At 34.6% G+C, this 27514-nt stretch overlaps 3 protein-coding genes, 1 long non-coding RNA gene and 1 other non-coding gene across 8 annotated transcripts in view; 3 read left to right on the plus strand and 2 right to left on the minus strand.

Annotated features, from left to right (window-relative positions):
- Positions 1 to 943: 943 nt before the first annotated feature.
- LOC105332811 (organic cation transporter protein) lies at positions 944 to 7981 on the minus strand. The gene is made up of 9 exons (XM_011435532.4): positions 7318 to 7981; positions 5396 to 5499; positions 4948 to 5102; positions 3547 to 3715; positions 3092 to 3328; positions 2708 to 2922; positions 1936 to 2044; positions 1229 to 1441; positions 944 to 1095 (listed from the first exon to the last, which is right to left on the minus strand). The coding sequence occupies exons 1-9, from the start codon at positions 7720 to 7722 to the stop codon at positions 1032 to 1034; spliced, it is 1671 nt and encodes a 556-aa protein (XP_011433834.3). The 5' UTR covers positions 7723 to 7981; the 3' UTR covers positions 944 to 1031.
- LOC109619314 (uncharacterized) lies at positions 7968 to 12834 on the plus strand. Its single transcript, XR_010709174.1, has 5 exons — positions 7968 to 8074; positions 10500 to 10660; positions 10751 to 10881; positions 10987 to 11049; positions 12525 to 12834. It is a non-coding gene; the product is annotated as an uncharacterized lncRNA (long non-coding RNA).
- A 785-nt stretch (positions 12835 to 13619) lies between these two features.
- Positions 13620 to 13691, minus strand: Trnad-guc (transfer RNA aspartic acid (anticodon GUC)). The gene has a single exon. It is a non-coding gene; the product is annotated as a tRNA-Asp (tRNA).
- A 471-nt stretch (positions 13692 to 14162) lies between these two features.
- On the plus strand, positions 14163 to 21054 carry LOC105332810 (uncharacterized). Its single transcript, XM_011435531.4, has 3 exons — positions 14163 to 14323; positions 15246 to 15282; positions 17600 to 21054. The coding sequence occupies exons 2-3, from the start codon at positions 15275 to 15277 to the stop codon at positions 20589 to 20591; spliced, it is 3000 nt and encodes a 999-aa protein (XP_011433833.3). The 5' UTR covers positions 14163 to 14323; positions 15246 to 15274; the 3' UTR covers positions 20592 to 21054.
- Positions 21055 to 22100: 1046 nt separating this feature from the next.
- The window catches only part of LOC105332809 (epithelial cell-transforming sequence 2 oncogene-like), a 35581-nt gene continuing 30167 nt past the window's right edge, over positions 22101 to 27514 (plus strand). For all 4 annotated transcript variants that reach the window (XM_011435528.4, XM_066072141.1, XM_011435529.4 and 1 more), the window contains exons 1-8: positions 22101 to 22166; positions 24171 to 24413; positions 24607 to 24642; positions 24793 to 25032; positions 25326 to 25466; positions 25688 to 25781; positions 25990 to 26237; positions 26497 to 26654. In XM_011435528.4, coding sequence (XP_011433830.3) covers positions 24204 to 24413; positions 24607 to 24642; positions 24793 to 25032; positions 25326 to 25466; positions 25688 to 25781; positions 25990 to 26237; positions 26497 to 26654 — 1127 coding nt within the window. In that variant the 5' untranslated portion in view covers positions 22101 to 22166; positions 24171 to 24203. The remainder of the gene's footprint in view (positions 22167 to 24170; positions 24414 to 24606; positions 24643 to 24792; positions 25033 to 25325; positions 25467 to 25687; positions 25782 to 25989; positions 26238 to 26496; positions 26655 to 27514) is intronic.

Raw genomic sequence — 27514 nt, forward strand, 5'->3', positions numbered from 1 at the left:
TTTTTGTCCTTTTTCACCAAGTTGTTCGTTTTTAAGATATTCATATGTGCATTCGTTAAGCATGATGGCGCATAAATTTAAAGCAAGAGTAATATATAGTAATACTATTATATTACAAGTAGGCTACAAGTGCTACATATATTTAGGAGTTCAAAAATCTAAAAATTATTCAATATTGTTGTTATTGAAAAAATCCATAATAAGCTGGAGCATAGGAATTTTCATAGACTTTTTTAAAAAAGTAAATAGTACTTCCTTTAACGAATCTTTTGGTTTTCAAGATTTACGATGAGAAAATAAAAGTAAAGGATGTTTCTCTCGTTTAAAGTATTACAGAAATTGGTAATTTAAAGGAATGTTGTATACGAAATACATTTTTATTAGAATCGGTCATGTATGGAACATACTGTAGAATAATAAATAGATTTTATTGGCAGTGTAAGATACAAACCGCAATACACACATGTAATAGTAATACAAGATTTACGATGAGAAAATAAAAGTAAAGGATGTTTCTCTCGTTTAAAGTATTACAGAAATTGGTAATTTAAAGGAATGTTGTATACGAAATACATTTTTATTAGAATCGGTCATGTATGGAACATACTGTAGAATAATAAATAGATTTTATTGGCAGTGTAAGATACAAACCGCAATACACACATGTAATAGTAATAATACCAATAATAAGGTATGCTTAAACACAAAGAGTCACAACACAATATATGTATACCATATGATATTTCAAATTTGAGCAACCTTGAATTAAACACCGTATGCATGTAGTTGTGCAATAAAGTTCGATTTTATAATTCATATCCATAAATAAAAATTACTTGCAATCAACTAATAATAACATATAAAAAAAAAACATAAAACGAAAAAAAATATTACCATATCAGTACATGTATATGTAGAGTAACTAAAAAAAAGCAACAGGATGACATTTTTTTATTTATTTAATGAAGCTAGTATGGATGTAAGACAATGAGTTGATCATTTATAAAATGATACAGCTTAAATAAACAGTTCTATATATTTTGTTTTTCTTTTTCATTTAACCGAATGTCCAAGGTCATATCATCACGATGTTTTCTGAAAAATAAAAATAAAATAATAATTTTAGAATATGACAAGAACATCATGTAAATCATTAACAAAATTACTGGAATGTAAAAACAAGGTAATGAAAAAAATACCTTGGTAAGTAAAAGATCACGTGACTTACAGTTTCTCCGGATGTGTGACGTCTTCAATGGTTTGAGGAAGGGGCCTTCCGTTCGTTTCCGGAAGTAGAAGAGCTAGACTCCCAGCAACAGCAGACAAAACACCAAACAGAAGAAGCGGAAGTGGGCCCCAGACAGCCCCGAGATCCAGGATCTGAGGAGCCAACATGCCGCCAATACGGGCGGACATTGAGGATATGCCCATTCCTATGTTTCTGCAACATTTATAACGCCGATATTTGTATCATCTTATGTATTTATTATACAATTCTATATATCTATTAGTTATACTGACTAATTCCTATGTTATAGGGAAATGTCTGTGGTTTATTTTTAATGAATCTAAAATTAAGAATCTATACTCGATTGCCCCCCCCCCCCTTTCAAGCATTAGAAAATAAAACTCACTTACGCCATGGATAGTTTGATGGAAGACTTTTTGCTTAAAGGTTTGTATCAAATTTTAAATTTACACAGTCATCCATTGTAATCGATTCTGTGAAGTCATTTGACATGTGATGTAGAAATGTAACCTTATCCAATATAAGATATTAATTTTGGCGGAAACATGTCTTTAAAAGTTTCCCTATCTTTTAGCTCGAAAAAAAAACCCCGATGACTTCTAAACAAAAGAATGTGAGGTTCATGGCACAGTTAAATACCGTCGTTGTACAGAAACATGAAGCAATTCAAACAATGTAGTCCTTACCTGACGACCGTTGGGAAAACCTCAGCTGCCATGAGGTAGATAATGGCGTACGATGCTGTAATACCAAACTTTCCAAGCATCGCTAACGTCACTTTCAATGCCACCAAATCTGAATTGAAAAAATTTTTTTTATCAATATGAAATAAATTTTTCTGAGGGTAGTTTAATAAAAAAAAAAAAAAAAGGTATTTGTTTACTATGTCTTGCATTTTTTAAGGATAAGATTTCTTTCTTTTTTGTAAAAAAAAAAAAAGGGAAACACAACAGTTAATTAGGGCTTTTTAAACATTGCGTCATTTATTACTAACCACCTATCCGGACAAATATTAAATACACTTTTATTAAAACTTCATGTGTTTTTCATAAATGATCGATCAAGACATTAGCAAACTGCTTGCAAACATGAGATTATATACGCCAAATTCAATATTAGTAAAAAAAAATCTTTTTTAGAACGCTACAACAAGTAATCACTAACAAAATTAACAACGCGAAATATAGAAAGCGCCAATATTTACATCCGCAACAATTGTCTTCTTAAAAGAACATCGCCAAATGATTATTTAAAAAATAATCACATTTACCAAAAACCAAAATAAAAAAACAAGAGTTTAAATACAATGCATTCAAGTGAAAATATTATGAGGGTTTTTTTTATCGTTTTGATGGATTTTTTTTTCAAAATAATTGCCAATATCCAGTACTCATTTGCCAAAAAAATTGATATCATTCAACTTTAATAAAGTTATAAATCTGATGAAGGAAGACTTACCGCTCGGCACAAAAGCTGACGCGATACAGCTGACTCCGCCGAAAATCATGGTGATTGTGAGCGGCTTTTTGCGTCCCACCCGGTTAAGGCACAGTACACACATGATGTAAGCGGGGATCTCCACGGCACCCGCGATCATAAAGTTGATGTATGGATCCCCTCCCAAGTTGTCTGTCCCTAGGGCTAGGCCATAGTACACCATTGCATTCACCAACCTAAAGTTACAAGTAATTACTTCTTTATTACGAAAATGAATACTAAATATTACTATAGACATACTTGGTCTTAGCATGATTATTGGTGCTTTTTAAATATTAGGTGACAGAGGGTGGTTTTTGTATATATTCTTGTATATATATCTTAGATCTTTTTTGATATACTTACCAATTGAACCAGACGTTCAGAGACAGTATGAGCATGCGAAACGGCCGGAACAAGTCCACAAACGTGTACTTCCTGTCGTCTGCTGCCTCCTTCTGCTTCTCACTCGGAGACCTGAGATCCTCCAACATGTCCTCTGTAATTGACACCTTGTTGGTTTCTGCTACCTTCTTGATGATCTCTTTGGCCTCTTCCTCTCTCCCTTTGGAGAGCAACCACCGAATTGATTCTGGGAGTATGCTATTATACACAAAATTTAAAATTCTGCAATTTTTTTTTTATTACTCAGAACATTGTTTTAGTATGAGAATGTTTGCTATTTTCTACACTCGAAAGAAAAAAAGAATGATAGAAGAGAAAATACGAGGAGTAGCTAGATAAAACGTCAATAAAGAAAGATTGACTTCTCCTAAGTCTATCTATTCGCTCTATTAATAACTTTTTTTGGCAATATTTACCATAGATAGGCAGCAAACAGGACAACGGGTAGAGTGATGGCCACTTCGATGTACCGCCAGTCGTAAATGAGGTAAGCGACCCCGGACAGGGCCATGTAACCAATACTGTAGAAACCCTGTATGAGGAACCCGGCCAGGACCCGGTAACTCGGGCCCACCAACTCAGTACCTAGAAAAGACATGATGGTTTTCGTATTTTCTTTTGATTTGATTTTTCATTGTATTGAGTTTTGTAATTTTGTCTTTTTTCTAATTATGTTATTTTATAGATGGAGAGCCACTGTGTTATATTGCCAATGCACTTGATTACATTTTTAATTATTTTTTTAAAAATTAATTACATTTAGTTCTGTTCCAACAACAATTTTTTTTATATAAAGTTTGAAAAGATCCTCCGCCAATTTATTTTACAGTTATGTAGTAGATTTTCAATACAAGACAAACAATACATTTGCTCTTTGATTATCATTTTATGCTTATTTGAGCAGTGCTTTTGGTGAGGAATTCGTTAATTCCCACGTTATTTACTAATTGTGAACGTTGAGTTACGCTTATTTTCCCATCCTTGGACGCTGGGAAATGGGAAGAAATGAACTACTTTATATTTCGTGTCCTTTTGTTTTATATCTTGGAACAAAGTCCTTGAACCAAATCCGCCCATACTGATAAATCCAGCAGACATTTCAAACAATTGGTTGAAACAAAAATCCAAACCTAAGCGATTTCTAATCGCAGTAAGATCACCACGCTGTGAGATCATCTAAAGAAGCATAAGGTCAGCAATGGGAAATAGATAGTTTCTCGTTTATCATAAGGGCAGCCTTATCGAACAACAAGACTCTTCAAGGTACTCTAGGAAGACTTCATATAGAAATACCCTTGAAAATGGATCACGGGGTCATTCATAAAATTAGTTAAAGTTAAAATTTTCTTTTCAAAGTGTCCTTAATTTTGAAATGATATTTTTTTTTCAGTTTAATTGGTATTTCTCTGCAACGCTTTAATTGACTTTGAACGTATATCATGTGTATATGTATTGTATGGCCATAATAATCCAGTTTATCATCTGAACTGAACTGAACTGTGTCGGTAAATCCAGAATGTTTTGACTAGAAAAAGCTCTAGTCTTCCTAATTGCTTTTAATATAATAATTATCCCTGAAATGTTCCCCTTGTTAACTTTGGGGTTTTTTTTCTATGTACACGTACATGTTTTCTGCATTGCAACTCTTTGTTGAATGATTAGAATCAACTAACCATGTACATGTACTTTGCAAAATACAATATCGCCTAATTTCTAACGGTCAAAGTATCTTTCACTGTATGAAACGGGCTTTCTACTAATTTAAAATATGCATCAAATGTTTTGGGTTTTTTTCCAAAGGAGGGCAAATTACATACACATTGTGTAAGCGACCAGAAATAGCCCCGTTTGAGCGGCTCCTTGGAGTATGTAGAACGGAATAAAGACAAACATAGACGGTGAGGCGGCCGCAACACATCCAACAATGAGCAACATCAGCAACCCGGCGAAGAACATTGGACGGCGACCAAATCTGAAGAAAAAAATGAAGTTTTTTGAATGTGTCCAGCAAAGAACATTAGACGGCGACCACATTTACAAAAAATGTCAGAATTTTTTTTTAAAATTATGTCAAGCACAAAGAACATTAGATGGCGACCAAAACTAAAGAAGAAAATCGTAAGAATATGTCAAGCGCAGCAAAATCTATGAAGAACAAATCTGAAGAAGCAAATGAAAAAAAGGTCATAAAAACAAGTGGGTTGACCGATATTAGGTCTTGCATTGTGTAAATTGTCTTTCGTAAATAAACTGAATTTTACTCACATGTCTGAGAGCTGACCAAACACCACAGCACCGAGGAGACGGCCAAAGAAGTAGAGTGTTTTGGAGGTGCTGCGCAGCCATGCTGAATCACACACTAGGTAAAACTATCGAAATCATACATACATGTGTATTAATATAAATATCAATTTTCCTTTACAATTTCAAACAACCACAGAATCGTTTAAAATAAGAAGGCGTTTCCTTTTCCAACTATTAATATATATATGTTTTGTTAATATTAAATTAACGGGGTTGTTTTTTTTTATTCTGCGTGGATTAAAGACTATATTATCTCCACGGGGTATTAAAGGAAAAATATTTCAATAGTATCGTCTCTCAAAAAGTTCATGTCAAAGCATGAAAATAAATGAGATGTCCTTGGTGCTATTCAATTACTAATGTTTATTTTTATCATGAAATGCATGTATTCATGTTTCTTATATTATCATTTCTGACAGTAATGTTCGGACACTCCAAGAACATTCTATAAAATCTCCTTTAATTTCCTATAATGAAAAATGTTTAAATGCCTGGTGCATTGAATGCTAATAATCAATGTCCCGTTAATGTTATAGTCTCGAAGAAATGAACGCGCTTTCAATCAAAGAAAAAATTTCCAAATACCTTGCGATTTAAATATAGTTCATAAACAAACTCATCAGAAGATCGCCCGAGAACGTGTGTGTATTTTAGATCAAAAAGTTCATTCTTATAAGTTACAGGTGTTTTGTCACAGAACAAACAAGAAAGGTTTCGATATATTATGGGTTTACTTAATAATCTGAACAAATAATATACTCGTCTGTCTGGCACGTGAAATTGTTTTGTTGTAGATCTTTGCATAGGCAACCATAGTAGTAGTCAGAATAATGATGGATTTCTTTAAAACTGACAGACTCTTTTTGGATATTAGATTTCGTTAATCCTTCCGTGGTTTTGTTTATTTTCATCAATATCGATTTTTTGCAGATGTGCGATCGATGATATTGCTTTATCCCGAGAGAAAATCATAAAATCCACTCAGCAATCACCAATGAACTTTGTCACCTTAAGGTCAATGGTTTGATTTTGTCATGTATTTTCCATCGATTTAAAGGCACCCGCTTTCCAGTCACTGTTTCAGTACCCTTTTTCTTGTTAATTTTTTTGATTATCATTCTTTCTTCCTTTTTTTCCTTTATAAGGCACATCTTTTTTTTCCTTTATTAGGCACATCTTCTATAGATTTAATGTTTTACATACGACTGTTCTCGTGTGACTGAGATTAAATTACAAAATTACACAGTATACAAATAAAACCTTTGCGGTAGTGTTTGCTCTGACATGTAACCGAATAACCTGACATATATCAGATGTCACAAAATTAAATGATTATATTCTTTTATCATGCTAATTAAGTAGGAAACATGAATTTAATGTAACAGCATAATTAACTATTTCAAAACTAAGTCCATCGTTTGATGTCATCTTTATATCCTTGTCTAATCGCTATGACCTACATTAATGTGACATTGACTTTCTTATAGGTCAATGCACTTTCACATAACCAGTTTCGGTTAGGTTTTGAATGCAACATATACACACATATGCTTAAACGATTTCTTTTTCTATTTTGTTTCACTTGCTATATTACTTATTCGATTTTTTTTTCAAATTCAGCGAGGCTTGCTGATAAATATACCGTACTCTGTGTTCATGTCTCTGCAAATCTTTAGTTCGTGTTTGGGATAAAATCATGTAAATAATTAATGCGTTTTCTCTGCTTGTGACAGATGTGTCTTTAAAAATTGCAGTGTATAATACGAGCATGTATTATACATAGAATCGTTTAATGTACATGTATTAGCCTACTCATACTTTTTTGAGCAATAAGAAGATGTCAATTATTATTAAAGTTAATTAAATTGCCAGTTATTTGGTACCTGCGTAACGATAGTATCTCCGTAAACCTCACGAGAGAATTCCCAATTCGAACATGACACTTTACTAAATGATACATTGGTTTCTCCAGACGACAGTTCTTGGAATGTATAACTCCCATTGCTAACAGAGTTGTAAACTTCATCCGGGTTGTAAATTTTACACGCATCTTCGTCTGCTCTTCTGAGATAGGAAGCCCAGTGGTCTAACGTGACATTTTTGGCACCGGGGGCAGAAGACAGATTAACATATGGAACTTGACATTTCTTTTTCGGATTGGCGCCAACGAATACCATATTCATGGCATGAAAGGCGCAAACGATGGACACGAGACATATTAAAAACAAACGGGTTCTTTGGTAATGTCCAAGCTCCCCTAAAGTTTTCAAAAGTTCGTCGAAGTGCATGGTATGTAATCCTAGCCGGCCAGTTACTTAGCCAGGTTTCAAATGAAGTTAAAGATTGAGTTCTACTGCAGTCAACCGGATTATCATATTTAAAATCCGCGTGCGTCGAAATCAGTCACTTGCTATCGGAACACTATAAGGGTCGCACATGTATTCATAATACAACTCAAATGTCCCAAGATAGGTAGATCAATTTTTGTGTGGAGATCCGGAAATAAATAATATTAACTCACAAGAAGCGAACTCGCGTGTTAACTCAAACTATCGTTAAGCGGGGTTGTCACAGCAGTCTTAATATCGGACGATTATTCGCCACAGTGCATTGGTCGATATGTCTTGCCTGACTACGCAAGTATGGAGAATGGTTTTTTCATTAATTTTAAAAGACACTATAAAAAACTTGCGCTGTCTAGTTATGTTTGCATCCATTCCTTTTAAGCTTTTAATTTTCGTGACGTTTAACCTAATATTCGATGAACAAGTTTTTTTTTCAAATTTAATTTTACAATATGCGCGTGATTATATCAAGCATAATATCCTGTTCCAGATGTAGCGAAGTTTATATTGTATATTTTACGTTTAACACTCAACAATGAATGATTTCGAGTGACTGAAAATTAACGTCGGTATTTACTATTAACATTGTAGAGTTGATATTGTCAGTGCATTAAGATGGAAAATAAAGAGAAATTTTGATTTAGTCGATACATGCCTTATATTACATGAGTGTAAATTTTCTTCCGGTATTTGATAGTATTCCTTCCTCCCCACAATGCACATGCGGAAAGAAATACAACTGCATACAGCAACTGACGTGTACACATTATCAGATGGCATTCTGACCTATGCGCGGATCTAGGGAGGCGGGGCCCAGATCGTGTGGATAAAATAAAATTATTCAATTTACCTAGTAATTTTCAGAAAATAAGGCTCAGACCCCCTTCTCCTGACAAAAAAAGATTATTCTTTGAAGACCTCCCTGAAAATAATTCTGATCCACACATGTTGCATATGTCTTCCTGATGTTTTTAAAAGCACGTAAGCATTTTTTTTATCATAATACATGTATTGTCGAACCCTGCTTTGGAATAATAAGAGACTCTAAAAAAAACCTGATGCCTCCTTCTCAGTCCTTTTAAAACAAAGGAGGTGACGATAAAAGAATACAAACAAGGTCGAACTATAAAATGTATGGATATTAAGATTAATAGCATTAATTAGAGTTCAGTGTCATCTTCAAAACATTAATTTCATTTGTTGGGAAAATCAACTTAAAGTTGAAAATTCCATGAATAGAATTGGACCAATTAACTTTAAAGTTGGAAATTCCACATGGATTTCCATGGAAATGATAAAGATTAAAGTTGGCATGGTTTCTTTTGTATTTGTCATTCTTTGGGGAAAAAACTGTCCTTATTATTACTTACTATCCATAATCAATATAATTTTGAACCCATATTGTAATCCAAAGATACGAGAAAAAAATTAATGACATGCATATGTGTAATAGCCTCAAATGTTATCCAGTTCATATTAAAGCCCATTTACTATTCTCTATGCATAATTGGTTTCATGGAATTGAGTTTCCTGAAGTCATTAATAAAATATGGATCAACTAGAAGAGAGGATAGGAAAAGATGATATGTGTTACTCCAATTTGGGGTCCGAAAACAAAATTATAAAAGATTACAAGACATGTAGAAAGTCTTAATGAACAAAAAAAAAAACAAACAAGATATGATTACTCAATGACCTGTATGCAGATATAGAGGATAGAACAGTGTTGGAAAGCCTGTGTAGATAGGACCAAGTACATGTAATTGATTTGCCTTTGAAAAATGTGGAATTTCAAATGATCAAATGTTTAGTTTTCTTATCTAAACAAATAATTATCATATTTTGTAACAGTATATAGTTAACATTACCTCAACTAAGGTTTATATTTTTTCAGTATATGTATTGTGTATAATATATACATGTATGTTGTATCATATATATATATATATATATATATATATATATATATATATATATATATATATATATATATATATATATATATATATATATATATACATACACACACACACACTGAATATGTGACAAACTAAATAATATCATATTTATAAAAGAAAACACAAAAGAAAGGTACGAAAAGCCTCGTAAACAGTGTCAATATTGTTGAAATTGATTTCTGTCAAATGAACTTCCCATGATTTATCAGTATTTAACTATCTGCACGACCAGTTTCGACCAACAGATTCATTGATAAGTATTTTTGCCAGTATTCCCCGCGGTATTCACCCTTTTCTACTTCCTGTAAAGTCTTTTTTAATGTTTATGGTATTGCTATTAAATATAAATTTTGAAATGCACACCTTAATTGCTTAGAAATTGAGATTTGTTTCCTTTTTAACAGAGGGATATTTGAACCGTACAAATCATTTTTTCCGAGCAAATTGGGGAAGTTCGTTGGTTTAAAATATGATGATTATAAGTATACATATAATATAGTTTTCATTTTATGAGACATTGTGCGAATCATTCGCTAAGTGAATATCTGAACACGAACGTGTCTACTCTTTTAGAAGAAACACTCTTTTAACTGATCTATTGCTCACTTACTGCATGGCTAATTCCCGGAAAATTCAACAGTTTAATAACTTGTATACTAAATACCTTCGAAAATTAATATATTTGTTCACTTTACCACTGGAACATGGTGAATATGAAATTTTTATTTATACTCGGAACAAATGCATGGATGTTTGATACAGGACGGCTGCTACGTGTAATGCTGACGTTCTACGTGGTATTCTATAGATAAGAGCCTGAGAGCGTGTATGCTATTTGAAACAAAACTTGAATGTAAATAAAAAGAGTGACTGGTGAAGAAAAAGCTGTCATCCAAGAAGAAGAAGAGGAAACGTTTGAGAGGGTAGATGGTTTTTATCTTGAAGTTGAATATAAAGGTGATATATATACATTCTAGACTAGAAAGACATAATAAGCTGTTCTTGTTTTTCAGATGCTTGGCAAGTTGGTGAGTCACATGTTGAAATTTTACAATGAGCAGGAAAGTCTTCCAAAGACAGTTACGTTGTGGTATACAATTACAGATAACTTTGTGATTCAGGAGTTTCAGTGGAGAATTATGATGTGTGTTGATTTTATCTCAGCCATTTTGATGATCTACATTCCTGCCATACATTAATTTTTTAAAAATGTTGCTGTTTGACAAATGCATTTGTCTTGTTTTTTCAGCTTTTGGCTTCATAGGATTTGATCACATGACCAACCAAGTATCACGTCATGAAAAGTATCACGGTAAACTTTTTTAAAATGCTGTTTATTATGGTGTTCCGATGGGGCCACTTCGACCTTCGCACTTTCGCCTTTAGATCGAGGTGCGAGAGTGCGAAGTTGCGAAGACGAAAGTGCAAAGGTGCGACTGCGAAGGAGCGAAAGTGCGAAGGAGCGAAAGTGCGAAGATGCGACGGCGAAGCGCGAAGATGCGAAGGCGAAAGTGCGAAGTTGCGAAGGCGAAGAAGCGATATTACTATCGCACCTTCGCCATCGCAACTTCGCACTCTCGCCTTCGCATCTTCGCATTTTCGCCTTCGCCTTTTTATAATTGTTGAGCTCTCTATCGTTTAAAGACAATTTTAGCTGTATAAAAGGACATCTGAGGCAAACAATTAACTTTTTAGAACTATTTTCAACAGCCTGCGCAGATCCATAACTTTTTCGGAAGGGGGGGGGGGGGGGGGTAATGGATGGATAATTATATTTGTCGGGTGTGGGGGAGGGTTCCGAGACATATTTTGGAGATTTTATTAAATATAATTAATACAATTAAATTTTCCGGGGGGGATGAGATCCGGACCCTCTCTCTCCCTTTACTGCATGTGTGAAGTTTTAATATTGAATTTTCCGGGGGGGGGGGGGGGGGGGGGGCGGACCCCCTCTCCCCCTCTAGATCCATACATCAGCAAGGAGTGTCGCATAATGAAATTAGAATGTTACTGTGTTTGATCCACGGTAAACAGACAGCTGGTAAGTGACAGGAGTCTGGAAGTGCATATGTATACATTATGGCGGACACAACATTTTATATGGAGTATATAATGACTAGACATAGCCAGCACTGGTAAACATATATGTCACATAATCACATTAAAATATTTATAAAGTAAGCACAATGGCCTAGCGCTTGCATACCAATGATATCATGGATTAATCGGAAAACCTTGGCGAGTACGGTGCCTGCATCAAATTCTATGTAATCGACCGAGACTTTCTGAATGCTATCAAAAAAGGCGAAGGCGAAAGTGCGAAGTTGCGAAGGCGAGAGTGCGAAGTTGCGAAGGCGAAGGAGCGATAGTAGTATCGCTCCTTCGCCTTCGCACATTCGCACTTTCGCCATCGCATCTTCGCGCTTCGCCGTCGCATCTTCGCACTTTCGCTCCTTCGCCGTCGCACTTTCGCCTTCGCAACTTCGCACTCTCGCATCTTCGACCTAAAGGCGAAAGTGCGAAGGTCGAAGTGGCCCCATCGGAACACCATAGTTTATTTCTTAATTATTATTTTTACTTATGGATTACCATTGCCTTTCAAATCACTGAACACCTACATGTAACGTATCCAACTGTCTTTAAAATAATAGGAGTTTTATTTTATATAATAAACTATCGTACAATATCAAAGCATTAAAAGATGATATTGTTTTAGATGAATAAAATTCTTATCGAATGTCATTGTTTTATTTTTTAATTCCCTCTTTTTCTTATGGAAACTTAAAGATCTATCGAACAGCGGTGGAAACCGACAGGAGTCAAATCTACACGCCCCGTTTATCGATTGGTCGAAACCTACAGCGACCTAATAAAAATCACGGACTGCATCATATCCCGCATGAATCAACCCAAAAAAGCATTTTATTGTCTAAATATATTCACGTATTAAACAGTTTATTTTATCTACAAATTTTTTTCGTCTGTTTGATCAGTAACTATGATACGCTGCTATCGCATATTACTGGATATGAATACATGTATATGATGTGCCAGCAGAGCAAAGTAGTTCAAAACGCTGTGCATGTGCACTGCATGAAAAGGCTTTTAAACGTTTTGTGTAATATTAAAGACTTATTTTTTTTTTAAACTGCCATCCTTATACATATGTTATACTTACTGTCATACAAATATAAATTTATAACAGTTTTAGTGTTAGTGACTTTCAGAAATATAGGCTTATTTAGAATGTCTGTTATAATTTTTTTTATACGTAGCATACAGTCTAACAAAAAATACAAATATGAAAATTCTAATTATATTAGATATTTTCAATATCTTATATTTATAGGCCTTCTCGTATTAAAGAGCATAAATTGCGTTTAGTATTTTGACATTTTCGACATCAGACAAAAATGATCATCCAAAAGAATTAATGAATGAATTTTACGAATTTTGAGTCTTTGTTTTGTTGTGTTGTAATGTTGGGTAGCGTCGCATGCCATGAATTTTAATAATTTGTCTTCTATTTTGTCTAGATTTAATTAGAGGCGAACAAAAAACAAACCAACAAGGGGAAAACGCCCACATGCTGAGTAAATTTCACTTGCTTGTGATGCCATCCCTTATGATAACCATATGTTGTTTTTTTTTTAATCAAAATAATATTTATAATATTATCTTTATTTGTGCGATATACTACTTGTGAACCAAATGATAGAGTGCTTACAATAATTATTTTAGTTTTCGATATATCGACTGTTAACTAACGCTCTTTTAATTTTGTTTATCTGATGAAATGTAGACCTGAAAGTAAAATAAAAAAAAATAGTCGAATAGTGCCATTCTTATCATGTTTGTACAAAGCGGAACAAAAATTGTTTCCTCCCCGGCGGGGAATCGAACCCCGGTCTCCCGCGTGACAGGCGGGGATACTTACCACTATACTACCGAGGAGTGGATACACATTGGTGGAAAGAAACAAAACATATAGTTTATCTTTATGAATTACAAAGGACAATTAGTATATTCAGTTTACACAACGTACTTAGTTAATAAACTACGTATGTGGTTTCATTTCGCTGTGTTTAATGTTTAAAAGGGCCGAGGTGAGTTGTCGGCGCTGTCATACCACTCGTAATATAAACATGGCATTTACTCTGTTGCCCCTTCGTGGACCCCAACACTTGTAAGTGATAAACAGATGCGGTGTGCCGTGGCATTTACAATGTGTAGAGCTTTGCAAATAAAATGCTTACAAAAAATCTTAAATATTTGAAATCAATATGTCAAATAGCATTAAATATTGAAAGAATAATGATCAGACGCAGTTTTACTTCCTTTGAGTTCGCACATCAACTCGTACGTATAATGCATTGAACTTCCGTGAACCCTTTACGATTAAAAATAACTCGATCACGTGACATGAAGGATTCATGGGTAATGAGTTGCGCACGCAGTTGTTGTTTTCCAAGAGGAGATAATAAGACCAGACGAGTGAAAATGTTGAATTTTTGTCGATGAAATGGTAGTTGATCAACGATTTCACCATTGAACAATTGAAAGGATGCATATTTCTTAACAAACTAGTAAGTACCAATGTGCTTCGAACGGTATTCATGGTATATGCGTGATATTAAACACAACAAAGCACACATCCGGGCGCTCAATTCATGACATGAGGTGAAAACTATCTTGATTTTGATTGGCTGAAAGTTTTTGAAGGTTTGATTTTTAAAACTTGGTTATAATTGTAATATTTATATGTAGTTAGTAGATGTTTAATTGTATTCTCATAAAAAAATTAATAATTATGATTGATATGTTGGTAAAACCAAATCTTACGTAATGTCGTTTTTTTTATTATCTTTTACCTTATTCATTATAGGCTTCATAGAGGTGGTTATTTCATTCATTGATTTTATTTTATAAGTATATCATGTATTTTATTAAATTTAAAATGATATTTAAATAATCTCCTTTTCATTTAATTTATTAAGATGTCGTTAATGATCATATTCTCTAAATGTTGTCACTAACGCACATGATTTTTCTCTGTTTAAGTAACAAACTGTATTTTATATGAATGTAAATGGTAATGGTTGCTTGACTACATGCTTTTTAATTTAAAAATAAATATAAAAATTATCTAGTTAATGAAGTTATCACAATTAATTTTTTTTTATATTTTTTTTTATTTAACGTTACACTCCTATTATAGTAATATTAAACAAACAAAAAATAAAATTATTTTATCTGTCTTTAAAAGATTTAAATGACGACATTTTTAAAATAAAATGACGTCATTCGAAATAAAAATAACATCATTTTCAAACAAACGACGTCATGATTTTTAACCATAATTTTACTTGTGCACCTACTAAAATTATGGTGTAATAAGTATCAAGTTATTGTTATTAACTGTTATTAAGTGTTTACAAGTACGCTATAAAACATACTATAAAACATAATTTCATGTCATATTAATTTTTTTCTTCATTTTTTTTCAAGGTCGCTGAAGCACATTTTCTATCAGCAACATGAGTGGGTATGGACACATTTTAATGAATTTATTTGATGTAAATGACCTGAATTTATATTTCATAATTATTGTTTTTTTCATATTATGACTTGCGAAAATCCTTTTGGCATTTGCTTTCGACGGAAGAAGCAATCTATAACCCCCAAAGGACTTGTTTTTGTTATCAAGAATAAGAGATCAAGAGCAAATACAAAAACGTAGCTAGTAGCTACACGGACTAAAAAGAATTACAGATAATTAACAGAGGAAATTTGGGAGTTTTATTTATAGTTTTATACTTTTTTTTGGGTGTATTTTATTAAATAATATATTGGTTTGTTTTGATCGTCATGAATTATGAAAACGCTTTTTTCTGAAGAGACTTACTTAAAAGCAACTTTTTTGACTGAAGTCTCATAAAGTTGTAAACGGAGATAGTCTAGAATTGTTGCATTCAGAGTTCTCAGTCAGAAAAAAATCGGATAGGGCTACAATATTGCAACTGTTATAATTAAAAAGCAGAATCGCGTGGCGATATTTATAAACTATTTATATATACAAATATATTTATATAACAAAATACCGGTATCTTAAATGCATTGAGTTCGATTTTTTAAAATGCTTATGATATTTAATTAAGAATATTTCAGATGAAAGAGAAGTTTCTTCTTATAGTGTGTGTTTGGCATAAGGGTTCCTAATTCACTGTCTTATGTACGTAAAAAATCAATGTGCAAGGCAGGCTCAATACAACACAAGGAAAACCTAAAGGATAAAATAGGACGGCAATTTTAATCAAACCAAAAACACTCGAAACATCTAAAGCACCAATGGGTAGCCTCGCTCTCCAGTAATACCAAGAATTACAAGATCTTTTATCAAAAGTGCAATTAAGCTAATCAGAAAGTGTTTGAATTATTAATGGAGAAATAAATTCCGCAAATAAGCCAACATCTTCCCAAGTCAAAGGAAATCCCAAGTGCATTTGAATCTGCTAAAAGGCCCAACACTAAATAAAGGTTGCTAAAACCCAGAAAAAGATGGTGTAGTGTAAACGCGGGCGCTCTCTTATCGCAGTTATGCTAATAACAGCTGAATAAACAGAGGAAATTTGGGAGTTTTATTTATAGTTTTAGACTTTTTTTGTGTATTTTATTAAATACTAGCATTGCAATAGAGAGATTATTGACTGAATGTTTATTGAATAGAAAAAGTATTGATTTATTTATCTAGATTAGAATAGCGTTCAAGTGGAAAATGTGCGAAATTGAAAAAAAAAAACACCAAAAAATTCAGATTGGTGTGTATATCTATTATCCTGATTCTTTGGCATATGATTTTTTTTTTATGATTTGGACATTTCATTTCAGTAAAGTGTAGGACTTTTGATTAAATCAAAACATATTTTCTGGCCATTTTGCATTGAAGGTCAACACAAAAAGCAAATTTGAACCATACAGAAGCAATTCGGTTGTATGATGTAAAAAACTGAGGAGTTTAATTTCACAAAATATATTTTTACCTTTCTCTATTCCGTCAATGTGTCATGAATAGTATTTCAGAAAAATGAAATCTCATAATTACAATCTCTGTAGCATTGCCCAACTCCTGTTGCAAGGGGTGTATTTTTATGAGCTGAAGTATTTCCAACAATTTTGGGTATGTTTGTTGACCGGTACCAAATTACCATGGAAACAAACACATTAACCGGACATAAATAAACTAAATGAAACTATGCTAACAATTGGGCGTTCGTGATTTTATATTCTCGTGATTTGAAGCAAACCGATGGAATCGTGGGATTAATTACCTGCGTAAAATAAGGAATATACAGTATTCTGTTTAAAGAAATAAGTGCTATCCGTTTAACCAAGTTATATAATTTTTTCATTACTTTGGTGTCAGTCCCATACTTTCTTAAAAGTTTTAAAGTAAATGACAAATTTACTTTATCATTTTATACAATGCAATGCTACAATTAGATTTTTGCATTATATTTCAGCATCAGTACCAAAAACATGTGCATTAATTGGGAATGCGCTTTTGCAAACTAATACTAAGTACCTATTTGTATCAATAGTCCATTAAACCTGCATGAACATTTCATGTAAAACATATCTATCGTTCCTAATTAATTTTATTAATTAATTCACAGTGAATGTAAAAAAATTACCATCTTAAAATATAATATCTTAACGATTCACCCTTTACTTGTTACATTGTATGAAAGATTCTCCATGACAAGATACGGAAAATAGTTACGAATCTAGCTGATAAATTCTCGGCACATCAGTACTTTGATTTTAATACGTAAATGAGTCCATCTTTTATATTTCCATTTCAGTGATAGCGGCATTCTTCTTATTCGTAACGATGGCACCATTCAGCTGAAGGGTGACTCCAAAATTCTGGGTGAATATCAGCTGAAGCATCGTCTTCTTGCAAAGGTAAAGCCCGATGGATCCATGGGGGTGTTCATGATTCCTGAGGAAGGAGTAAACAAAGGAAAGATGTTTGCTGTCCTGCCGAATGGGCCAGGTGGAACAGAAGGTGTTGGGTGGGAGCGTGTCGTGTCCGGAGAAAGTTCCTACCTTCGGCCTGTGTTTAAACAAATGGGTGATACAAGGATTGTCAATCCCAACGTTCACTCCTACTCTAAAAAACCGTTGCCGAGTAAACCAGAGGTTATAGATCTATGTGATGACTCAGACGTTAATTCGCTTCAAGAAAACCCCAAAACGGAAGGTTCTAAGACAAGTCAAAGCTCTGAACCTACACCAGTGATGTTGTTTACAAAGGACAGTGCATCGAAATTAAATCCACGTTCAGTGGTTCATCCACCAACTCAGTGGACAACCTCCAACTCCCATTTAGAACCAAGTTCGAGAATGTGCGCAAGCGTTCCCATTACAACAAAGCCGATATCGTCTGCAAGTGTCCCAAATTCTACAAGGCCTTTGTCGTCTGCAACTGTCCCCAATGCTGCAAAGCCTGTATCGTCTGCTGTAAACAGTAACCCAACTCAAACCATTGTCACAGCCAAATCTACAACAACTGCAACTGCTGATACGAATTCCAATTCTGCAGCGCCAAATGCTCTTGTAGTCAAGGGGACAGGCTCTACCGGAGACGTAACACGAAAAATAATGACAGACATACGTGATCCTCAAATTAAGACCGCCGCTCCGAATGGAGCCAAGTCCCATGCTGCACCAAGCTCGGTGGCTGTTACTTTAGGACAAAAACAAGATCTGATCACACAAAATACGGCATCGATGTCTCTTGTACAACAACAACTGCATGTTGTTCAAAATAACGCCGTCAAGGTAAAATTCCTGTCGTTAAACAGTGCTGGAAATATCAAACCTATGAGTTTAAATAATCTGTCTACGACACAAATTCAAGGTATTAATGGCTCTGTCAGTACCAAAGCATCTTTGAACTCGCTTAATCGTAATAGTTTACCCCTTTCAGTACAGAGTGCAACAAGGTTGCCTTTCTCACAAGTTTCTGTTTTGGGTGTTCCAGGATTGGCTATTCCAGCAATGACTGTACCTAGTAATGTGTCTTTGGCGACTGCAAAGACTCAAGGAACAGCCAACGTTACGCTCACCGCTTCAACAACTGCCAATGCAACGGCCTTTAACCCCCAACAGCAACCTACAATAATGATAAACTCTGTGTTTTCTCTTGCCCCAGTTGATCCAATCAAGCCTTGGCTCAATAATGGGAAGAACATGCCACTTTCTGAGGTCGATTTCTGGACAGAGGCGATTAATTTGAAAATAGACACCAAAGTTTTAAAAGATAAGCGTGTTCGGAAGGGTTGTTCTGTCGTTTTGAACCGTACGACCTCGCATCGGCCTCAAAAATTAAGAGGGTGTCGGTTTAAAGATACACAGTGTAATGTTGCTTGCCGAAAATTATTCATCAAGGCGCTAATGAAGGATCTTACGAGAAAGAAACTTTTAAAAATGAAAAGGCGAAAGCTTTATTCATCACTGTCTCTTGAAATAAGGAAAAAAGAAAAAAGTGAGTTGGGTAAAACGTCAGAACAACTGAAGGTTCAAAATTCGAACACCCCAGTGTCACGTGATCTACTGCAAAATAACACACCAACTTTGAATCTGCAGGCAGCATCGCAGGTTTACGCTGCCACTATGAAAACTAACAATAGTGTACCAAATCTTCCCCAAAGCAGGTATTTGTTGGTGCGAATGAATGGACAGAATGTCCTTTTTCCTAGTTCAAGCATCAGCAGCATTCCAAGTGTTGTTCCCGGCACTGCTCCAGCAGTACAAGCTAGTTCAATGAACAATCCCAGAACTCTGTTAGGAGCACGACTTAACCTGCAACCAACAAGTGTCATGAATCCACTTCGTCCTAATTTGCCTGCGTCCACTTTACACTCGGTGATGTCTCTGCCTCAGCTCGGTTCGTCGAGTATCATCAACACTAGTCTCCCGGGAACGTCCATTAGCAATGTAGCACGACCAACTACGCCAGCTGCAGGAATTACAAGTAACAGTGTGCTAACTGGTAGTAGGAATCTCGCCAACAGCAACCTGCAAGCAATGCTTCGTACGCAGCAACCAGTCATGAGACTATCAGTCCCTTCGTCGGTTCCCAATACGCTCACTTTGGGCCAGGTAGGGGCAATGAGCCATAATGGGCCGTATCCTGTCGCACTCCGAGCTGTGAATCCAAGTGTACGAGCAACTTGTGCTATGACAGTACGGAGAATCGGCCAGTTGCCAGCCTCGAGGCCACTAATGCAGAGTCAGCTGACTTCATTTTCCACGCAGACACCGCGAATGACGTCAGCGAATAATACTTTAGTGCGCGCGCAGTCCACAACACTTGCGCAAAGAAGCAGCACGTTGCAGACGACAGCTACCACCACACTTACCACAGCAACGTCAAGTGTCGCGTCAGCCGCCGTTGATGAGCCAGTTTCGGGCGTTGCAAAGTCAAAAGTAAACAAGGGAATAAAATATTACTTCATTCCTGGTGGAATTAAAATCAAATACGAACCCAAGACTTCAGGGTATGGCGATGAAAAAGAAAAGAAACAGAAAAAGCACAAAAAACACAAGAGACCACGATCTCCTGGAAGTGACTCCTCTGACAATGGGGATAACAAAAAGCTAAAATCTCACAACGGTGAAAATGACACGAGTAAGATACTGGACGATATTGTTAAGGTTACCAATGAAACTGACATAGAGCAGCTATCGAAATCGGAAATGAGTGCAGAAAGAATAAAACAGCTCAGAGAAAAGTTACACGAAAATCAGCGGAAACTGGAGGAATATTTACGACAAGTGGATAAATGACGTTTGTGCATAATATTTAGAAAAGACACTTTATCACATTTTCCCCATTTTTAGAAAATTGTAATTTTCATTTTGTCCTTTTAGTTCATAAATTTTAGATGTAGAAAACTTGGAGAAAAACTGCTATGTTTTGTAGAATTTGTCTATTTTTTCAGATAGAATTGCCATTTAACTTTGATCTCACTGAGGGACTTTTTAGTTTCTGTCAAGCGTAATACATGTATGATGAATGCGTGTTGTCTTTCTGTGTATGGGGCATCATTGGGTGTTGTTAATTTGTTTAGTTTTGATGAAAAGTGTAAATGTATGTTGTACTTGAAAACAGGAACGTATATATATAATTTACTCTGTAAGTAGTCAGTACACACATTTCTGATGCTGCAAGTGCTATACAGATCGATTTTACAATTTTTACTCTTTAATGATGAATGTGTTTATTAAAGTGTTTTAATGTTTTAAAAAAGTTATGATTTTTGACGCTGCAGATTTGAGCAAATTAAATTTCAGCCACCTGCGTGTTGGGGGGGGGGGGTGTTTAAAAGTTTCTATCATCGTAATTTTGTGGTGTTATTTAATTGAAATATTCAACATCGATTTTAAAGTTTAAAGAATTATTGTTAAAAAGTTCAATATTTTCCAAAACATGTTCGGTTTCCATTGATATATAACTGATAACATGTAGTGTTATCCTACATGTATTTCGAATAAAAACAATCTTAACTGTCCTGTCTGGATCAAAGAGTGCATGTCCGGTAACCAATTGACTGAATTTGGTATAGCTGCAGAATTGTAGTTCCACGGTAAATTCGGGTTAATTGACAGGTCTAGCTGCAGTCTTAGCTCAGCTGTAAATTCGGAATGACGGAAATACGGTCTATAAACCCTAATTTACAGTAGCTACAGTTGTGCAGCTATGGGCCATATGTAGTTCTAGGCATTCTTCGTAAAAAAAAAAAAAAAAAAAAAAACCCACACATTATAGGCGTTAAGTGACTGTAGTCCCGGCCTTGGGAACTTGAGCTAGACCACTGATTAATCAGGAATCTTCAAAGGTATGATTTAATGAAGTTTGATTTTATCAAACAAAATACTTTTTTTTCACACACGTTAAAACGAATGTCTTTGAATGATGGAGAATATCGTAGAACAAAACTTCATTTCATACTGCAATATGTTGATTAAAAGCTCAGACCATATCATGTTGTTTCAGTCTAAACATGATGCCTCTTGACTTTATTTTACTTATCCCTATTTCCTGTCTGGAAAGTTTTAAGATCCGTTCCCTGTGTCAGTAGTTGAATCATGTAGGAATGAATTATTATAGATCCAAATATGCTGAAACGTTATGTGCCTTTTGATATCAAATATAATGAAAAGACACGTTAGAAATCATCAAACATAACCTGTTTTACAATTGAAAGACACTAAACAGTCAGTCAATATGCAATGTAATCTTTATTGAAAACATAAAATCACCCCCTAAGGTGCCCCATCTTTTCAGCTTAGTAACGTGTTGCTTGCGCATGCGTTGAAGAAACATGTCTGGAAAAATGGCGGGTTGACCAAGGTTTAAAGGTAAACAAAGTATTTTACGTTGGATTTGCATATTGATAGTGCAACCGTAGACAAATAGTCCGTTTTCCATATAAATTTTTCTAATAGTTATGCAATATTCAAAGTATCTTTAGCACCTGTCTATGTACTGATGAAAAAAGGGTAGCTGGAATGGTACATTCGCTGGAATGAGTTGATGCATGATCAACGTACAGTACGTCATGGTCACTGAAACTTGTCGAAGTTGCAAGACTGAATTGTAAAGTTTATCATATATAATGCCTTATTCAGAAGCCATGTTATTGCTATACAAGTTTGCATTAAAGAAATGCGAATAGATATATATTGTCAATTAGAAACATGCATTGAGAGAGAGACTTTAAATGAGGGTTGGGTGGGTGTTCATGCAGCGTGTATTATCCTTGTCATCTGGGGGTTTAAACTTTGCCCGGATTATTAAAAAAATCATAAGTCACATACATAGAGCTCTTGATCCCATTGTTATTATTTACATGGGTGTTAACTCAATAGAAGCTTGTTAAAAGGTGACAAGTTGAATTTTTAAAGGTTGATAGTTAAATTTCCAATCAACTAATGACAGTTGACAGATTAATTAACTGAATAAACCTATTCCAAAACATATTTTAAATCTGCCATCAAATACATAAAAAGCAGCAATTTCAGAAAACGTTTTTTTTGTTTGTTGTTGGAAATTTACTGTTTTGCAGATTGATCAATTGGGTATATACCAAATTTCTTTTCAAATCGCAAAATAATAATGCCTGTATGTAAATATCATGTTTATATTGGTAAGTACTAGGGCTGGGACGATACTGTACTTAGCCGATTCGGTACATATCACGATACATAAGATGCGATATGATACATTGCAACTTAATGAAAACATGAATAAGGGCTTAAAATTTATTGAATCTTTCAATGTATTACCGCATGTCCAAAGTGATTTCATATTTTTAAAATGAGCGTTGCACAATTTACAAATTACATTAGTCTTGTTTTCACTACTTTTTCATAAACAAGTAATCCAAAAGTTTTCCACACTCCAGATTTAGCTTCATAACAGTTTTGACAACTTTACGAGGTTTTCCGCCATCTTTGTACTTTCATATTAGGCGCGCAGACTAAAAACAGCCGATATATATAGCTCAGATATTTTTGGAAAATAAAAAAAAAGTTCGCTAAGGTATCGTTGTATTAATGGTAAATGTATCGGTCCAAATATCGTCAAAATAAATACCGCGATGCATCGGTGGATCGTCCCATCCCTAGTAAGTACAAAAAAACAAAAGAATATTTTGTCAGTATTCAGATCCACATCACAAAAAATTCTATATCTTTCAGTTTGACATAGCGACTTCAAAATGGGAAAAAAATTTCCAACAGAAGTAATATTACAAATGATTATTAAATTCGTTTTATTTCCCTACAGTCTCAAAAAATAAAGAAACTTTTAATTTAGTATGTATATTCAGTTTAACTATTATGAAGTCAATAATTACCCCAATACATAACCTGTACACACGGTCAATAGAAACACAGGAAATATAGACTGGGGCTATCACTATCAATGTCTCTAACCTTCAAAATACATGTACATGTATTGGTTGTGAAATATATTTGACTATGGACGACTGTAGCATTATGTCTTATCAATACAAATTTTTGATTAAGGAATTTTACAACTTTAAACAAACCAATATTTCAATGAAGAAAATGTAAGCAAATGATAAAGAGTTAAAATCATTTTTGTAATAAACAAATATGTGTCTAGAAAACAATATACAAATTTGATTGTGTAAAGCGGTTTTTTTTACATTCCTTGACACTGCATGCAGATTCAGCCAAACAGTGAAAAAATCTTCTATTGCATGTGAACATTAGGTGGACGGTTAACTTAATGTTGAGCCTTGTTTAGTACATGTATATATGCATACATCCCAAGTTTGATACAATGAAAATGTTTTATCCAACTCATTTATATTAAAAACTTAGTATTGATTGTAGTGACTGCTCTGACAACTAACACTACCCAAAATCATGGAGGAATTGGATAAACGAACGGAAGAGAAGGCGAAGAGAATGAAAACGTCAACCCGCCTACTGACTCAGAACAATGAGAAGATTCTGGGTCAGAACACGCTTCGGAAACAAGAAGTGGTGGCAGAAAACCAAAAATTCCACACCAACAAAATGAGAACCTACGCCAGTGCTTGGACACCAGTGGTCAACAAGCCAGCCAATGAGCAGGTAGTTCCATGAATTAATGTTAATTGACCATACCTGTTTATTAGTCTGTACCACTTTCTTTTTGTATTTTATCTTTTTGGTTTTCATGGTACTCCAAATCAAAATTAACATCAGGGTTTCATCCTTGTGGAAGACATATACTGATATGTACTGCATGTGCTTTACTCATAGAATACTTGTTTGTATGTTGCAGATATTCAATGAAAGAAGAGATCTCATTTCCCATTGGGTATGTGGCAAGTTTTCAACATCAGTAACATGCATCTAAGATTCTTCGCTTAGAAATGAGAAATTATAGTTTTGAGCAAAAAAAATATCAAATAAATTTTACGTAGAATTTTGGCAATTATAACTAAACTGAATACCTGTTGTATTTCAGTTTGACTTGTGGACGGACTCGCAGAGGAAGCGATTCTTTGCCACGGTCTTCCAGCAGTGTAAGCGTACTCAGTACAAATTCATACAGAACTGGTTCCAGGATAACGTCCCCCTACAGCACCTCGATTTCACTACCGTGCTCCCAAAGTTCCTGTCCCTGTACATCTTCTCCTTTCTGGACCCCAAGTCTCTCTGTCGCTGTGCCCAAGTTTCTTGGCACTGGAAATTTCTATCCGAACAGGTGATTTTCCATTTAAAAGGAAATCTTTTCAGTCAATTGAGTTTTTCTAATTTCCCAATTATCTACTGGTATTTAGCAAGTTTTAGCATGTACCAATACTTAATATTTTTCCTTTGATTTAAACTCTTTGTATGTAGATGATTGGAAATTCTAATTAACTGAATGACAGAGGAATTATTTTAAAAAAATTATTGGTCATTGATGAAAACCTTGTACCACATTAATCAAACAAATAGTATATAAAGCTTGCCTAAGAGGACTGTTTCATATTAATCAATGTTTTCATTGTACAGGATGTAGTATGGATGCCAAAGTGTTTAAACTATGGCTGGTTCCTCCCTTACAAGGCACCAGACAATGAGTTTGGGGCCTGGAAGAAGTATTATCTGGGGTGTGTTCAGACCCCAGACTACAAACCTGCTCTTGACTTCCAGGTAAAAATCCTTGGTCAGATTTACAATCAGTTGTGAATAGCTTTGACTTTTTACATACATGCTCGAATCTAAGGCAATAAATATAACATTTTACTGCTAATATGTTCAATGGGTTAAATTCATAAGCAGATACAGTGCCAGCTGTTGTTCTCTGCTAATGAACCTATGAAACTAAGAACAAAAGTAAAATTTAGTTCAACAGTTAAATAAATGTGTTGTAGGAATCCAAGCCAGTCCGAAGTCAGTCCCCACCCAGAAAGAAGAAGCAGCCCAAGTCTGCCCGGGGCTCAGGGAGGATGTCTCCCACCAGCAGTAGTCAGTAATTCTTGTGTGACTCGTACTTTTATACCGAAAAAGTCATTGTCAGAAATAACCTCTCTCCCATAATACAATAGACAGCTAAACTTTTCAATTCATCATTTTTTACTGTTTTAGTTTGATCAATTAAAAAATATCTGATGAAAAATTTTGTATTGAAATCCTAGAAAGGTCAATCAAACGCCGAAATTTTGCTATTATTCAGGTACAGCAATGAAGATTCGACCCCCATGGGTGTCTGCTTCTTTAAAGCCAAATGACCTTGATAAGTCCTTCTATGCCTTTCTCCACGGAGCTAACCCCAATGACCCTAAACTACCCAAGTCCGCGCTGGTCTATCACAATAAGTGGGGCATTGTCAGGAAAAACCATGAAATGGCCTTGAGCAAGTCCCATGATTTTGATTTAGGCCTTGGATCTGCCCACAGAAAGGAGGGACACAGACTCATGACAGTGGGTACAATCACAAAAACGTCTGATCAAAATATGAATACTGTGTTTAATCTATTATTAGCATGAATTTATTAGAATTGTTGAAATATACAGTTTCAAGTTTAATGCTTGTTTATGTTTTTATGAACATTTTGATTATATTGATTGACCAAACAATAAGCTCAGCAAAAATTGGTGCTCAGCGAATATTGAGAAATGATGTGTATCCTTTATAATCTTTGCTCCACTTCTTGATGTGTTGGCGTTACCTATGTTGTAGTCAGGAGAGGACCATGACCTCAGTAAGACTGCCCAGAGAAAGTCACTGTCCGAGGTGATGGACATGATAAACCTAGAAGAGAGGCGCAGGAAACAGCTGGTCGACTCCCCCTGGAACCCCCCAGTAGTGGGCAACAAAACCAAGCTCCAGTGGTTTGGGTAAGAACAGGGCTATAGTGTAACTGATATTTTGTATTTTTCCCACAATATTCTTATATTTATTTTCTTTTTCAAATAAATACCTGTGGTTCACTGATATTTGATTGACATCGGTTTAATGTTTAATGCAAAGTTACAGGAATGCATAAAGTAATATCTTCTTTATAAGGAAATCCATGGCAATTTGTACTTAACCAGTAGTGAAGAAATCCTATAAATCTCCAACAATCTTTCAATTGAAATATTTTACTTATTATATATTTATATGAATGACAAATGTTTTAATTAATTCTTCAACAAATCTTTGTTGTATTTTTTTTATTGGGAGTTGATTTTAAATCAACTCTCCTATGCAGTCACGCGGACAAACCGAAAGTGAAACAGTGTTTGGACCTCAGCACAAATCATTGCTCCTGACAAGACTTAGTTCTTGAAAATAATTGATGAATTCGATGTAATGTATGCTAAAGCATTGTTTTTCAAGGAAACTTATTTACAAATACCTTAAAAATAGTAAGATTTTGAATGGGACGAACAATTTAAATATTTTTTGTAGTCGTATGTATTCCTACGCCAGAGTTCAATATAGTCTCGTTCAACTCGACGCTCGGCTGTCTCCGTAAACCCTTGTCGGAGATTTACGGTGTCAGCCGAGCGTTTGCAATTGGTTGAACGAGACTATATAGAGTTCAATATTGCTTGGATCCATACAATTTTCCTCGAGAAATATTTCTACCACTGATACATAGTTTGATTGAATTAATTTTATCTTTAAATATTATTTAACATGATTCATATGGAGGTTTCTCGACATTCTAGTCGAAAAAGTTCAAAAATTCATACTATAAAAATATGCGTAA

Source organism: Magallana gigas, chromosome 9 (genome assembly GCF_963853765.1).
Source record: "Magallana gigas chromosome 9, xbMagGiga1.1, whole genome shotgun sequence".
In the NCBI taxonomy this organism is placed as follows: domain Eukaryota; kingdom Metazoa; phylum Mollusca; class Bivalvia; order Ostreida; family Ostreidae; genus Magallana; species Magallana gigas.

What these genes read in the sequence shown, in the direction of transcription:
- LOC105332811 (XM_011435532.4), bottom strand. Translation starts at nt 7,722, where the DNA reads ATGCACTTCGACGAACTTTTGAAAACTTTAGGGGAGCTTGGACATTAC. An exon ending in TTTGGTCAGCTCTCAGACAT is followed by an intron (nt 5,103 to 5,395) that starts GTGAGTAAAATT and finishes TTTTTTCTTCAG; the next exon opens with ATTTGGTCGCCGTCCAATGT. An exon ending in TCTGGTCGCTTACACAATGT is followed by an intron (nt 3,716 to 4,947) that starts GTATGTAATTTG and finishes TGTCTTTTCTAG; the next exon opens with GTACTGAGTTGGTGGGCCCG.